Genomic DNA, 14,548 nt, shown 5'->3' with positions numbered 1-14,548 from the left:
GAACACTGTGTATTTTGCTGAAGGGATGGCCAGCCATTTTCATTTCAGAGGTCTGATTTTCTCCATGTAACCCTTATTATAAATAACGTTCACTCCCTTATTACATTTTTTGGCGGCCAATTTTCATGGGAATATTAAAAAAACTGCATAAAGAAAATATGCACATTTCCCCTACAAGTGGTGTACTTCCACCAAATGGACTTGATAAAAATCACTGCGTGGTGATGTAGTGCACACAAAATGTACTTCTTCGCTTAAGTTTTCACGTAGCGAAGAAAAACCTAAAGTTAAATGCGTTTCCATCGCATTTTCATCTTTACGGATCATTTGGTCACAAAAACTGTTGTGCTAAATAGTAAATGTGTGCCTAATATGGTCTTGGCACATGCGCTCTAGCCAACAGTTTGCAGATACAGTGCAGGTAGGCTAGTCTACATGAGATTATTATGGATAGTCTAAAAGCAAGAATATTTGTATTTGTCAAATGGCAGTCAAGCATCTATTATCATGTCACTAGAATAAGACCCTTGATATTTATTGAAAAGCAGCATCAATATCACCATGCACTCCCATCACCCTGTGAAGTTCAAGTTATTCAATCCGTAGCCTAATAAACTGTATGTTTTCCCGGGTCGTAGTGGGAGGACCACACACCCTATCGTGCGACTCCAAGTTTACTTCGATATGACAGTTCTATCAATATTTGAAGCATAAAGGCGTTACCACCGCCATTTATCGCATAATTTGTCACAAAAAGATCCCACCATGTCAAACGAACAAATTATCCGTTTGCATTTTAAAACCGATAATTAGATTTGTTTTAAAATGTATGATTTTACTCTCTGCGTATGGAAATATGGTTAGTGTGACAAATGTATGGTTTGATCTGTTTAAAGAGCGCCAGCCGCCCAATTACTCCACCAAATAAATAAAGGGAAAGGGGGATACTTAGTCAGTTGTACAACTGAATGCCTTCAACTGAAATGTATCTTCTGCATCTGAATCAGAGAGGTGCAGGGGCTGCCTTAATTGACATCCACGTCTTCGGTGCCCCGGGAACAGTGAGTTCCCTGATGCAATGGACACAACCATCATGGGACTAAAGGGGATTTAGGATACTTTCATCACTGGGATAAGCTCCAAATTGGTGTTTTGTTGTGAAAATGTTTTTACAAATAATTCTAATTAGGGTGGTGCAATAGTTTATACATAACGCACTTTAAACACTTGAAGCTGGTTTTATGGAGCCAGGTTAATCATTGATACAACTTATTTTACAAACAAAATAGTCTAGAACAAAAAACTATTTTATTGTTATGAAGTGACTATTTTAAAGTGAAATATATACATTATAATTAAAGATAAATAACACATTACACTGTACATTTGTGCTGATACAAAAATAGATACAATACATTATATTGACATATGTCATACATTTTTTGAAATTAGCCTAAAGTGAAGTCTGGTTTGAGAGATCTCAACACCATGTCTTCAATGTGAATGTCTAGGTTTATATCTGATGGCCAGGTCTCCTTCAGGCTGCAACATTCCAAACCCAAAGCGACTGGTGTTCACCTCTGGCATCTGAGCCTCTGAGTCACACAGCTCCAGTTCCAGATGAGACAGGACCAGGTACACAAACCTGAACACACAGATAAAGACACAGCAGGTGAGTTGTTGGCATAATACATTATAAATGTGCCTAAACTGTAACATTGACCATTGCACACACCAGTTTTTGCAGAATCCTTTTGTATTTTATTTTGGCATGTTCTATTTGCATAGCAGTGAAATTCATGTCACTGTAACCCAATCTTGCATAGACACCTGGAGAAGCCTGCGCAGTAAAAGACAGCTGCTAAGCCTTCCCTCTTCCTATAATGGCATTTGCTGTGAGGTGAGCTAATCAATCCCAGAATGAAGTCTGTCCTTGATTCTGGTGAAATGGGGACCTCTGACTCTCTCTGACCTCTGCCCTCCCCCTAAGACCCACAAGGAACACTCAGAGATACTCACTGTCTGATGGAGCTGATGGCAAAGCGTTTGCCCACACAGCCGTTGGTGCCTGCACCCCATGGCATGGTGTAGTATTTGAGCCGTCTCCCTCCTTTAAAGAAGTCATTCTTCACAGATCCGTCCTGGTTGAGGAAGCGTTCATACTTGAATCTCTATGACAGGAAACGCAGGGAGGTAAAGCAGTGAACCCAGCTCATACTGACAAATGATGATCACACATGACTGTTCTCCCACGCTTCCTGCTGCACACAACCATATCATATCAGATGGCAATAATAGCCTGTTACTACCTAATCATTTACTACAATTTCCGTGTGTATTCCACTAACTGGCTGGTACTGTAGGGTGAAGGACAAAGCAATGATTCAGCTGTGTAACAACCTTCCCACTCCTATTTCTGTTTGTGTTCAAGTGCCTTACAATGTCCTAGGTTTAACCCCTCTCTCTGTATCTTGGGTAAGCCAGGGGCACTTTAGAAACTGTGTAGGTGTGCTTCCTCCTTACGTAAACAAACGTCAATGCTTATTACTGTAACTTATCTTTAACCTGTGTTACACAATTAATACAACTAGGGTTGTTGGATAGACAGAACATGCGCAGATGGATTTGAAACTAAACTTTATTGTCCATTATTAGGGAGCTATTATTTGTTCATGTGTGAGAGGCAACTAACATCCATACCTGTGGTTCCTGGTGGATCTCAGGATCCATCTGAGGGCTAATGAAGGGGAACAGACACACTCTGTCCCCCCTCCTGAGCTGGTACTTATGCCCATTGGCCATTTGCAGGGTCTTTTCCTGCACTACCTCTCTGGTGATGAACGGGGCAGCACTGAGCCTCAGAGTCTCCTCTAAGGCACTGTCTGGGATAGAGTAGACAAAGAAAAGAAGACGATGAACACTAATGTACACAGACTCATTAAGCATAGAGATGTTATGTCCTCGTAATAGATTCGCTAAGGTCATTCTCATTTAAGGAGTCCCTTAAGAATAGTTATGAATAGACTTGCCTAGTTAAATAAAGGTTAAATACATTTTTAAACTTTAAAAAGGGCTAAAGGCAGGTTTCTATCTTCAGGTAGGTGGCACTTTCCTTATGTGCTCATTATTTGCACCAGAGGTTAGAGCACCTGTTGATGGTGACATGGGAGCCATTGGATCATTGAGAGCAACTTTCAGGGCCTGAGCAGGTGGATCTGCCCTGGTCCTTTAGTCATTGAGCTCATTAGGGTCTCAGGCAGAGACTACTGTATGTGTGGCCACTCGCCTGGGAACAGTGTGTGTATATATATATATATATATATATATATATATGTGTTTTTCTCTTCAACTGCCCTCTCACCTCTCCCCCCCACCCTCTTTTCTCTCTACTCTGTTCATTTGGGTACATTTGCCCATAGGGATGAAGCTCCTTGTCTTTGTGCTTATACCCAGTAAACAAGAAACACTCACCAAACACAGGTGTGTGCTGCAGCCTGTCCAGTAGGGGACACTGTGCCGAGTCCTGCTCGGAGATGCTGCTGAACTCTCTTCTCACCGCCCTCATGGCCTCAGGGTTTGTCAACAGGAAACCTAACAGCCAGAATGCAGCAGGTCCAACGTTACCCTGGCAACAAATGAAGGTTGACATGAAGGCAATGACACAGCGAGTTCCCTTTCCGATGGTTCTCACAGTGAGACTGTGCAGGTAGCAATTATATAACCGGAGAAGAGAGCATTACACACCACATGTCAGCTCTTACTATTTTCTCTCATAGGGGAAACCATCACTTGTTAATATAGTTAAATCACAAGGCCTAATGAATTAGACTGGTTCCTTTCCTGTGTCTATGACAGAGAACCATGTTATGGCTACTGTCAGAGAGTAAGTGCTGTAATGGTTACTATAAAAGCAAAGCCATTAGATACCAAAGAGACTAAATATGGAGTGTTCGAGGGCACACTGGGCTGTCCTGGCCATCTGTCTGTGTTTGTACATGAGTGGAAAGACCACTGAATTTACATCGACTCCAGATTAAACAATGTTTGCCATGTATGGTGTTGAGCGATTAGTGCTTTTTGAGGTCGGTTCGATCATGAAAAAAAAAATCGTATTTTTTTCGCTATTTTGTTTTGACATTACATGCACTATGCATTATGTGGGTTGAAAGCTGTAACACAGAATGAAATAATAAAAGTCCCATGATGGTGGTGACTGCCCATTATTGCTTATCACTAATTAACTATCATTTTTTATTTGATTATTTCATTCCACGTCATCTTCTCATATAGAGCGGCTGCCTACGCGGTCTGACAAAATCACTATTTTTGTAATTCTTCAAAAGGAAATAAGGCATACTTTTAGGACTGCTGAATGCCAACTATCAATCACTTAGCACTCCACTTGCTATCCCTCTAGATAGTACATTCTCAGTCTCTGTGTCTTGCTCTGCACAGACCGGACAAGTTTAAGCAGGTGCGTAATGGATTATGGTCAATGTAGTTTTTTACCACTACAACTCCATCGCACAGTCCAAGCTTGATCTGATTTATCCCTACAGAAACTGTACATCGAGCTCACAGAAAAAAACGAAGGAAATGGAATTCAAATAATTGAACCGACGTCGGTCAATTATTTGTAAAAAACAATATTTAGAAAATAAATTTTGGTTAATCTCTCAGCATTAGCCATGTAATATGCTGCACTATACACTATCCAGGAATTACATACAATATAATACACACATAATTTTTTGTGGTAACACCTTATGTTCTTCACTACATTCTTAGGGGAACTGAAAAATTACAATCAAGAGTTGCATGATGATGGTAGATCATGTGGCTGTGTGACATTGTAGATGCAGTTATCAGTGCTCAATGGGTGAAGTAATACGTCTAAGCAGCAGGGTTGGGGTAATTCCATTTGAATTCCAATCAATTCAGAAAGTAAACCAAATTCCAATTCTGAATGTTCTTCATTGAAAAGCATTGAAGACAATTGGAATTTCAGTGTACCTTTTGAACTGATTGGAATTTAAATTTAAATGGAATTAACCCAAACCATGCTAAGCAGGAGCTGAGTACTCAGAGTGTACTCAGAATGTTTTTGGTATCATAGTGTGTACTTTTGCCATCTTGGGATTCCCCCAAAAAGTATCTGTTTAGCTGGCATCAGACCCTTTTATCTAAAGGACATAAACAGGCTACTAGTGCACTCTTGTGGTAAAGATGCGTATTACACTCATTACCATCTTTAATTAGGGAAGTCCTTGTCAGAGCAGGAGGAGCAGACAACAGTAGCTCTGTAACAACAATTCTAGCAGCAAAGAGAGCTTGAGAACATCCCACTGAGGCCATGTTAAGTTGGAGCCCACTGGGACTTGCAGTAGTCTAACATAGGGACAGGATGTCTGTCCCCTCCCGTGTGGCTCAGTTGGTAGAGCATGGTGTTTGCAACACCAGGGTTGTGGGTTCGATTCCCACAGGGGACCAGTATGGAAAAAAATGTATGAAATTTATGCATTCACTACTGTAAGTCGCTCTGGATAAGAGCGTCTGCTAAATGACTAAAATGTAAATGTAAATAACACTAAAATAAGGTCTAACAGTTCTAGGGTTTTTCCATACACTCCAGTGGTTGAGAATACAGCATTAGTATTCATCTTAAAGAACTGAATGTGCTAGTATTTATTTCTAGTCTTTCAAAAATAATCACTAATCACAAAAGTATTCTACAGTGGTTGGACAAAGCGTAAGGTGTGGTTGACAAACAGGTACAGTATAATCAGAATTTGAGAGGCACACCGCGTGGGTAGCTGAATTTCACAAAGGGTAACATCCTTAATCAGTCGAGTCTAGCATCTGACATTGGCATGCGAGTGTCTTTGTATTGGAAAATGTTCATGTTTAAGATGGCTGCTAGCATGCTGCTGTATTACTAGGTATCATTGTTGGCCCACCTCCAAAAAGCTATTGAATAGAAAGGAATTTTTCTATGGGTGCAATGGAACAACAGGGATTTTCACCAATCGTTCACAAGACCTATTCAGAACAGCTTTAAATAGCTGGGCAGCCGTTGCTTTGTGACAATGACAGGCCACTACTCCTCTTAGAGAGGTGAGGTGAGATGGGGGAGTGTCTATGACTCACCTGTGTGGCCCACAGCTGCAGCAGCAGGGCTTTCCTCTGAGTTTCCTCGTCAACTCCCTCTTCCTGCAGAAGGTGCCTGTAGTCTCTCAGCCAGGGGCTGGACCCGGAGCCCTCTCCCAGCCCCGCCGGGGCCAACAACTCCCACAGACGCCCCCTCACACTCTGGGCGGTCCGCTTCTCCTCTGACACACACAGACAAGAACACGCAGGCAGGTGAGTCAAGAGTAAACACAGACACACATTGGTAAAACAGATGAGATCAGACTGAGCTAATTTGATTAGTGAGTCAAGTGTCGATAGAGAGATACAGGTGACATAATCCTGAAAACAGAGACGGGTGGGAGAGGTGTGTAACATGAACATGGGAAACATGAAGAGTGAGTTATAGGTGTGACATGCAAGATAAGACAGATTAACAAATATGCCATTTGAATAGAAAGAGGTGAGTGACAGTGACACGGGTGGGGCAGAAACAGGAGATATGTGGGAGTAAGCCAGGAGGTACAAACAAATATAGTATGTATAGTTAGAGAACAGTAAGATCAGATATAAGGAGGTGAAAAGGACAGGTGACAGTGAGAGGGTGAGAGGACAGACAGGTGTGTCAGGTGACATCAGATAGAGCCTGTAGATGAAGCAGGTGTATGACTGAGAAGAAATGACATAGGGACCATGAGTAATTAAGCCAATTGGAGTCGGAAATGAGATTCAAACATATGACCCGCTTAGATAAAGTCATTCACTGCAGTGACCGCACCATGGCAAGCAAGAAACAAACTAAAACCCTTTTACTGATGAGGTCACCACAGTACAATGACAAATATGACAAATCACAAACAGCCAGCCGACTCAATGATATGAATAAAAATCTGAGTCATAAAGTGATCGGAGATAACACAGATTGAATTATTCCTCTATTCAGTCTTTATAATAAACTCAGCAAAAAATGAAACGTCCTCTCACTGTCAACTGCGTTTATTTTCAGCAAACTCAACATGTGTAAATATTTGTATGAGCATAACAAGATTCAACAACTGAGACATAAACTGAACAAGTTCCACTGACATGTGACTAACAGAAATGTAATAATGTGTCCCTGAACAAAGGGGGATTAAGACAGATTAATGACGGACCCTCCACCTCCAAAATCGATCCCGCTCCAGAGTATAGGCCTTGGTGTAATGCTCATTCCTTCGACGATATACGCAAATCCGACCATCACCCCTGGTGAGACGAAACCGCGACTCGTCAGTGAAGAGCACTTTTTGCCAGTCCTGTCTGGTCCAGCGACGGTGTGCTTGTGCCCATAAGCGACGTTGATGCCGGTGATGCCTGGTGAGGACCTGCCTTACAACAGGCCAACAAGCCCTTAGTCCAGCCTCTCTCAGCCTATTGCGGACAGTCTGAGCACTGATGGAGGGATTGTGCGTTCCTGGTTTAACTCGGGCAGTTGTTGTTGCCATCCTGTACCTGTCCCGCAGGTGTGATGTTCGGATGTACCGATCCTGTGCAGGTGTTGTTACACGTGGTCTGCCACTGCGAGGATGATCAGCTGTCCATCCTGTCTCCCTGTAACGCTGTCTTAGGCATCTTACAGCATGGACATCGCAATTTATTGCCCTGGCCACATCTGCAGTCCTCATGCCTCCTTGCAGCATGACTAAGGCACGTTCACGCAGATGAGCAGGGACCCTAGGCATCTTTCTTTTGGTGTTTTTCCAGAGTCAGTAGAAAGGCCTCTTTAGTGTCTTAAGTTTTCATAACTGTGACCTTAATTGCCTATCGTCTGTAAGCTGTTAGTGTCTTAACGACCGTTCCACAGGTGCATGTTCATTCATTGTTTATGGTTCATTGAACAAGCATGGGAAACAGTGTTTAAACCCTTTACAATGAAGATCTGTGAAGTTATTTGAATTTTTACGAATTATCTTTGAAAGACAGGGTCCTGAAAAAGGGACATTTCTTTTTTTGCTGAGTTTACATTAGGGTAAAACAATCAAACTATAATACCACATCCAAACTGAATTAAGCCCTAAGATCGGACACACCAATTTTGTTAATCAACTCCCACACCCAGCTACCACTGTACCTTTCCACAAATGTAAATCCTTGCGGCTCATAATGTTTCTTTCAGAGACCATGTTTCATGTAGTCACCTGGTTTCAGTGTGGTCCTGGCCATTTTGGTCAGGAGGTTGTCAAACTTCCGGTACTCCTCATAGACGTTAGTGGGGTCTGTTCTGTTGTTGTTCAGCTCCCCTCCAAAAAGTGTGAGGTACCCTGCCCTGAGAGAGAGAGAGTGGGATGGTGAGTATGTGGTTGTAGAGTGGCATGTTGAAAAAAACATTTGGTTGCTAGTAGCAGTTAAGCTTAGGAAAACATGTCATTGAGTGATCATTAAATTGATTGAAGATGTTGCCTTAAAGATGGAATCCGCAGTAGGCGGAAACAGCGCCATGGCTCTGCCACCACCGTTGTTATTGTTTTTTGTTGCCCATCTGAGGAGATGTCGCGTAGCATGGTAGAAAAAATTGCAGTACATAATAGTGTGCTCATCTATCTCGCGTGCAATTATGTCCGAGGGGAAAAAACTGTGTTCGTTGTTTGCAGTAACTTCTTTGTTCTTTGTATTTAAAACAGGCATGGCAGTTTCACCATTAAGCATTTCAGTTTTAAGTGATTGTTAAGAACCGTTTCCAATCGATGGAGGAATACCTTACCCACAGTGGCATCCTCCCACTGAAGGTCAACAGGAACACTTCCTGTGTCACACCGGCCACTGCCCACCCACCTAAACTGTGTGGGGTACTACTAGTATAAACTTCCTATTTAGTATAAATCTTCTTCATCCTAGATTACTTCACAGCAGGGGTTTTCAAATGTTTTGGGGCCAGGGACCCCTTTTGTGTTAGTAAATTCATCAGGGACCCCGACATAATTAGAACACAGCTCGAGTGACATAATAATAGCATACAAGGACTTCTACCAAGTCTCGGTCCCTGGGAAGGAACATTATAAAGGCACGCCTCTTGGCATTGGAGAGAAAATGAAGCAGTTTTCAAGGTAATATTCTGCAATTATACACAGAATGCCATTTTTTTAAAGCTTACATTACAGTGCATTTATGTTAACAATTTTTTTGGGGGAAATACAAGAAGTATCCAGTTGAAAAATGTATAATTGGTGGAGTACTGTGAATACCAATATCCCTGTGAGCCTCACAGGCCCATGTTGCCCAGGCATAAGAACATACTATAACTTGTAGATTACAATTATTTTGGCCAAGGGATATATTAATCTGTTGTTGTTAGTAATATTAATAAAAAATACAACTTAATTCATGTTATACTTTGAGATCTGCCTGTGGACCCCATGCAGTACGGCCGCAGACCCCACTTTGAGAACCCCTGCTTCACGGTGTCTGACCTATTAAGCAATGATGTTGACTAATGCTAACAGAAGTAATGACTAAATCATCTGGTCCCCATTAGGATGCTGAATGTTTAAATGACCATCTCAAACATCTCTGGCAACACTATAAATAAAAACCCTTTTAAAGTGTGTAGCTAGGGGAGTTCTACAGGAAGGACAGCATGAAAGAGGAATTTCATGAGTGGCACTGCTCTTTCTTTTCATTAGATGCCTCTTATGTGTCACTAAACATTCTTACTGTCACGACCTGTAGTAGGTCAGGGCGTGACTAGGGGGTGATCTAGTATGTCTATTTCTATGTTGGTGCTAATATGGTTCCCAATTAGAGGCAGCTGTTTATCGTTGCCTCTGATTGGGGATCATATTTAGGTAGCTATTTCCCCACCTGCGTTTTGTGGGATATTGATTGTTTGTTAGTGTGTTTCGGCACTACATCCTCACGGTCTTTGTAAGTTTTGTTATTTTGTTTTGTTAGTTTCACTTAAATAAATATGTGGAACTATACTCACGCTACGCCTTGGTCCGCTCATTTTCAAGAACGTGACAGAATATCCCACCAAACCAGGACCAAGCAGCGTGTTCACCAGGTAAAGGAGTTTTGGACATGGGAAGAAGTTATGGGTCGATGCGAAACCCTTCCATGGCGGCAGACGGAAGGTAATAATGGAGGACAGCGACAACGCCAGGGTTCGCGGCCACAGTAAGCCCAAGGACAACCCCAAGGTTTTTTTTTTTGGGGGGGGGGGGGCACAAGGGGTGGCCGGTCGAGCCGAGGAGAGAGCCAGAGACCGTCAGGGAGGCAATGGAGAAGTTGGGAGAGAGATGTTGTGCAAGTGTGTTCTGCTCAACATTCGACCAGAAGATCCGGCAGTCTGGTGAAACCTGTGCCGGCTCCACGCATCAGGCCTCCAGTGCGCCTCCCCAGTTTGGTACGTCCTGTGCCTGCTCCCCGCACTCGCCCTGAAGTGCGTGTCACCAGTCCGGTGCCACCTGTACCGGCTCCACGCACTAGGCCTCCAGTGCGCATTCCCAGTCCAGAGCTTCCGGCGACGGTCTGGGAACCTCCGGCCACGGGCCCCGGGCCCCGGAACCTCCGGCCACGGTCCATGGGTCCGAACCTTCCAGGCACGGTGTCCAGTCCAGCTCCAAGGCCGGAGCCTTCCTCTGCGCCGATGCCTAGTCCATGCACGGTGTCCAGTCCTGCTCCATGGCCGGAGCCTTCTTCTGCGCCGGTGCTCAGTCCAGGCACGGCGTCCAGTCCAGCTCCAGGGCGGGAGCCTTCCTCTGTGCCGGTACCCATGGCGTCCAACCCAGCTCCAGGGCCGGAGTCCTCCTTTGCGCTGGTGCCCAGTCCAGGCACGGCGTTCAGGCCGGATCTGGGGTCTGGGCGGGGGCTACGACCTGCACCGGAGCCGCCACCGACACTAATCACCCCCCCTACCCTCCCCATTTGGTTTCAGGTTTTGCGGCCGGAGTCCGCCCCTTTGGGGGGGAGGGGGTACTGTCACGCCCTGACCATAGCGAGCCCTTGGTTCTCTATGGTGTAGTAGGTCAGGACGTGACTAGGGGGTGATCTAGTATGTCTATTTCTATGTTGGTGCTAAAATGGTTCCCAATTGAAGGCAGCTGTTTATCGTTGCCTCTCATTGGGGATCATATTTAGGTAGCTATTTCCCCACCTGTGTTTTGTGGGATATTGATTGTTTGTTAGGCACTACGTCCTCACGGTCTTTGTAAGTTTTGTTATTTTGTTTTGTTTCACTTAAATAAATATGTGGAACTATACTCACACTGCGCCTTGGTCCACTCATTTTCAAGAACGTGACACTTACTGGTGTATTTACAAACAAGTGGCTTGTGGAACGGGCTGGTAAGTAAGCTGTTTATCCCAGGCGTTTGATGTAGGCCCTTGGGGAAGCGTGGGTGAATGAGTGAGGGAAGGAGGTATAGGAACTCTTCCGTTCGTACCTGAAGAGAAGACTGTAACAGAAGCTGAAGAGCCCGTCCGTGTTCCAGTCGGTCTGGTTGTGACAGGGCCTCTGGGCTTGCAGCAGCAGGGACTGGAGGTGGCGGTGCATGGTGCTACTCAGGCAGGATAGGCTCCCGCCCTCGAAGTGCCTGAGGGTACAAAGGTTTAAGGTCAAGAGAAAGGAATGCTCGTCATATATGATGTCACCAAGGCCAAACCTGTAATTCACTTTTACCTAATTGTGTCCTAGACTAGCATTCTGTCCAGGGGTTTACTATGGGTCGCTTTGGCTCGGACAATGCTTATTTACTTAAGTAATGGCACTGTGAAGACAGGTGTAGTATCAAGCCTCTATGGAATAACACCATAAAACATAGGTGGAAATACTGTAACTGATCAGTTTGAACTATAAACTGGGGGCTGGAGGATATGTCAATGCAGTACACCTGTGTGGCAGGGTACAAAATGCTGCTCTGTAGATTCAACATCCATTACAGAGAAGTTGACATCTATGCTCTATAAAGCCAGAAGAAAAGCACTATAGCACTGTGACCTACACAATGGCCTAGATATTCTGCAAGACAATATGACTGTGAGAGATTGAGATCGTTCCACAAGAGTGCCAATCAACAGAATGGTGGGAGGTGAGTGCATTTGCTCCGCACTCTGACACAGTATGCATTTATAAACCATAACATGAGGCTAATCAGGCCATGGTGATGGTAGTGATATCTGTGATGGTTGATGTGGTAATCCCTGGTCCCAGGCACCTCTCTGTCTCAGGAAGTGAAACTTTTGAGCTAGACTACGGTGGAGCCAGGAAGCAAAATCACACACACACAGAGTAGCATATTATACCTGTGTAAGGATCCAGTTATTGGCTGGACAATGCTGTCCTTAATCGTTTATATGTCAAAAGTTTAATTTGTCATTCTCTGACCGTATCAATGGGCATGTACAGCTGTTTTTGGGCTGACCACACAGAAAGAAGTGTGTGATAAGGATAGGGACGTACTGTTTTGTTAGGGCCTTCTCTACAGCAGGGTTGTGATGGGGGATCCGCAGGCTGAATATTCTGTCCATGAGAACCTGTGCGTAGCGTGTGAAGTCTAGGGACACAGAGTCCTCTATCACAGCATCATAAGAGCTGGGGTCCAGTAGCACTGTCACATAGCGCCCAGCCACACGCACCTACACACACACACACACAAAATCAAAAAGTGGAACACACCAACACACTCACACTCATCATGAATGGTGAGGAATTTACATCTGCTATAGGTGTATTCAGGGATTTAGGCAAGAACAGATGACCAGGTTCAGGTACATACATATTAGGTAGATGATGTTGAGGAGTGTTTCATATCACCATTCTTACCGTGAAGATATCGCCATGCTTCACCTTCATACGGTTTAGAAACTTGGCAGCATCTCTTCCAAACTCAAGGGCGTGGCCTAACCATGGAATAACTCCTTTGTCTAAAGGGGGCTCTTTCTCTGACCTGTATAGAAAGAAAACCCATGTAATTTTGAACAGCTAATATTCAAACCTATATATTTGTTCATACCAAAGTTACTGATTACACAGATGTTGTCTGTTGATGTAGTAACTGTATCCGAAATCAATTGACTATTCAATATTCACATGCCTGGCTCTAATCAAGTTTTAAAGCAGAAACTCTCCCAATAACATTTATAATAGAATGAGCCCATCAATTTATCCAGCGATATAGCAGTAAGCAAGGATGAAAACAGATGTGACTTTATGATCTTTGAGACACACAAGTTTACATTTAAGACTGGCCAGCGAAAATAGTCCTTAATAGCACTTGGTTTTATAGTTAATCTCTGGATTATTTCAACCTTCCCTCTCAAAAAGGATTGACAGGTGACAACTCATGTAACTCATCTACTGCTCAATACAACTATGATATTATTAAGATGTATTTGGATTACTTTAGGTTTATGGTAAATACAACTTTATGCTGGGTTTGTTTATACTAGGTAGGCAATACACCTATTAGATAAGTAGGCTAAACAAATATGTGCACAGGTAAAAACAAGTTCGAAATGTCCACAATATAATACAGAACGCAAGCATGCCTTATTCAATGTATGCAGTGCAAGCATAGAAATTAGCCCAATAGAACATTCATTTTAGAAAAGGGCACTCACCTGGAGCGTTTCGAAACAAGTACGAATAAGAGAAGCATGCCCTGGACAAGCAAAAGTATCGTCCAAATCATAGCGCAATTTGTAGAAAGATGTACCTGCACGTTGGTGCGCAGCAGTGAATATATGTGAATAATTTAAGACTGCAGGCTTGATCAGTTGTAGTGCTATTTATTTTGTCATCCGATGACGGCGTTGCAGGGTGTTCCCTGACGTCATATTACCTCATCCATCTTCCTATTTGCACGAGTTCACGTAGTACCTACGACTAGGGAGTGGATTCATCCGTCTCGCGGGAGATCCGTGTTAAAAGGTCAAGGTAATTTCACCAACATATGCAGCGTTTACCGTGAATGTAGTCTCCGCGACCGCGGGAACATTGCCTTTAATTGTCAACGGTGCTATAAAGCTGATACTCAGGGCTAGGAATTTAATGTAGCCGTAGATCCATTTCCAGATACATCCAAGGCTAAACAAAACAAACCCACCCATGTGTCTGAATTTAAATCAGATTAGATTTGATAATATCCCAAATAATGATATTCCACTGATATCGTGTCTTCATGGTGGCCTCCATAGAGTTGAGCGCAGACTATTTGAAAGAAATGTACCTTTGACTCACTATGCAGTCGATACTTCAAAAATGTAAATTCTTAAACTCTTACCATGTACCTAAGTTTGTCCCGTTGTTGCGTGCCTTTTTCTTTGTTTACTAAAATCCTACTTTTTAATAAAACGTTAATCAAAAACAAACACCGACTGTTTCCTCATTGATATTCAACTGGCACATTCACATTTGCGCTGAGTTGCCATCTTAAAGCAACAACAA

The 14,548-nt window shown here is 43.4% G+C and overlaps 1 protein-coding gene across 1 annotated transcript; it reads right to left on the bottom strand.

Annotated features, from left to right (window-relative positions):
- Positions 1-1,289: 1,289 nt before the first annotated feature.
- Positions 1,290-13,899, bottom strand: LOC106583179 (prostacyclin synthase). Its single transcript, XM_014167075.2, has 10 exons — positions 13,723-13,899; positions 12,926-13,049; positions 12,563-12,738; positions 11,547-11,696; positions 8,304-8,431; positions 6,148-6,329; positions 3,472-3,625; positions 2,701-2,882; positions 2,020-2,171; positions 1,290-1,645 (listed from the first exon to the last, which is right to left on the bottom strand). Exons 1-10 carry the CDS (start codon positions 13,791-13,793, stop codon positions 1,495-1,497), a joined length of 1,470 nt encoding a protein of 489 aa, XP_014022550.1. The 5' UTR covers positions 13,794-13,899; the 3' UTR covers positions 1,290-1,494.
- Positions 13,900-14,548: the final 649 nt, after the last annotated feature.

The sequence above is a fragment of the Salmo salar genome, chromosome ssa22 (genome assembly GCF_905237065.1).
Source record: "Salmo salar chromosome ssa22, Ssal_v3.1, whole genome shotgun sequence".
NCBI lineage: Eukaryota > Metazoa > Chordata > Actinopteri > Salmoniformes > Salmonidae > Salmo > Salmo salar.
The sequence above is the reverse complement of the archived record's forward strand: the minus strand, read 5'-3'. Positions and strand labels throughout refer to the sequence as shown.

What these genes read in the sequence shown, in the direction of transcription:
- LOC106583179 (XM_014167075.2), bottom strand. Translation starts at nt 13,793, where the DNA reads ATGATTTGGACGATACTTTTGCTTGTCCAGGGCATGCTTCTCTTATTC. An exon ending in CTTGTTTCGAAACGCTCCAG is followed by an intron (nt 13,050 to 13,722) that starts GTGAGTGCCCTT and finishes CTTTCTATACAG; the next exon opens with GTCAGAGAAAGAGCCCCCTT. An exon ending in GCCATCAGCTCCATCAGACA is followed by an intron (nt 1,646 to 2,019) that starts GTGAGTATCTCT and finishes CTGTGTGTTCAG; the next exon opens with GTTTGTGTACCTGGTCCTGT.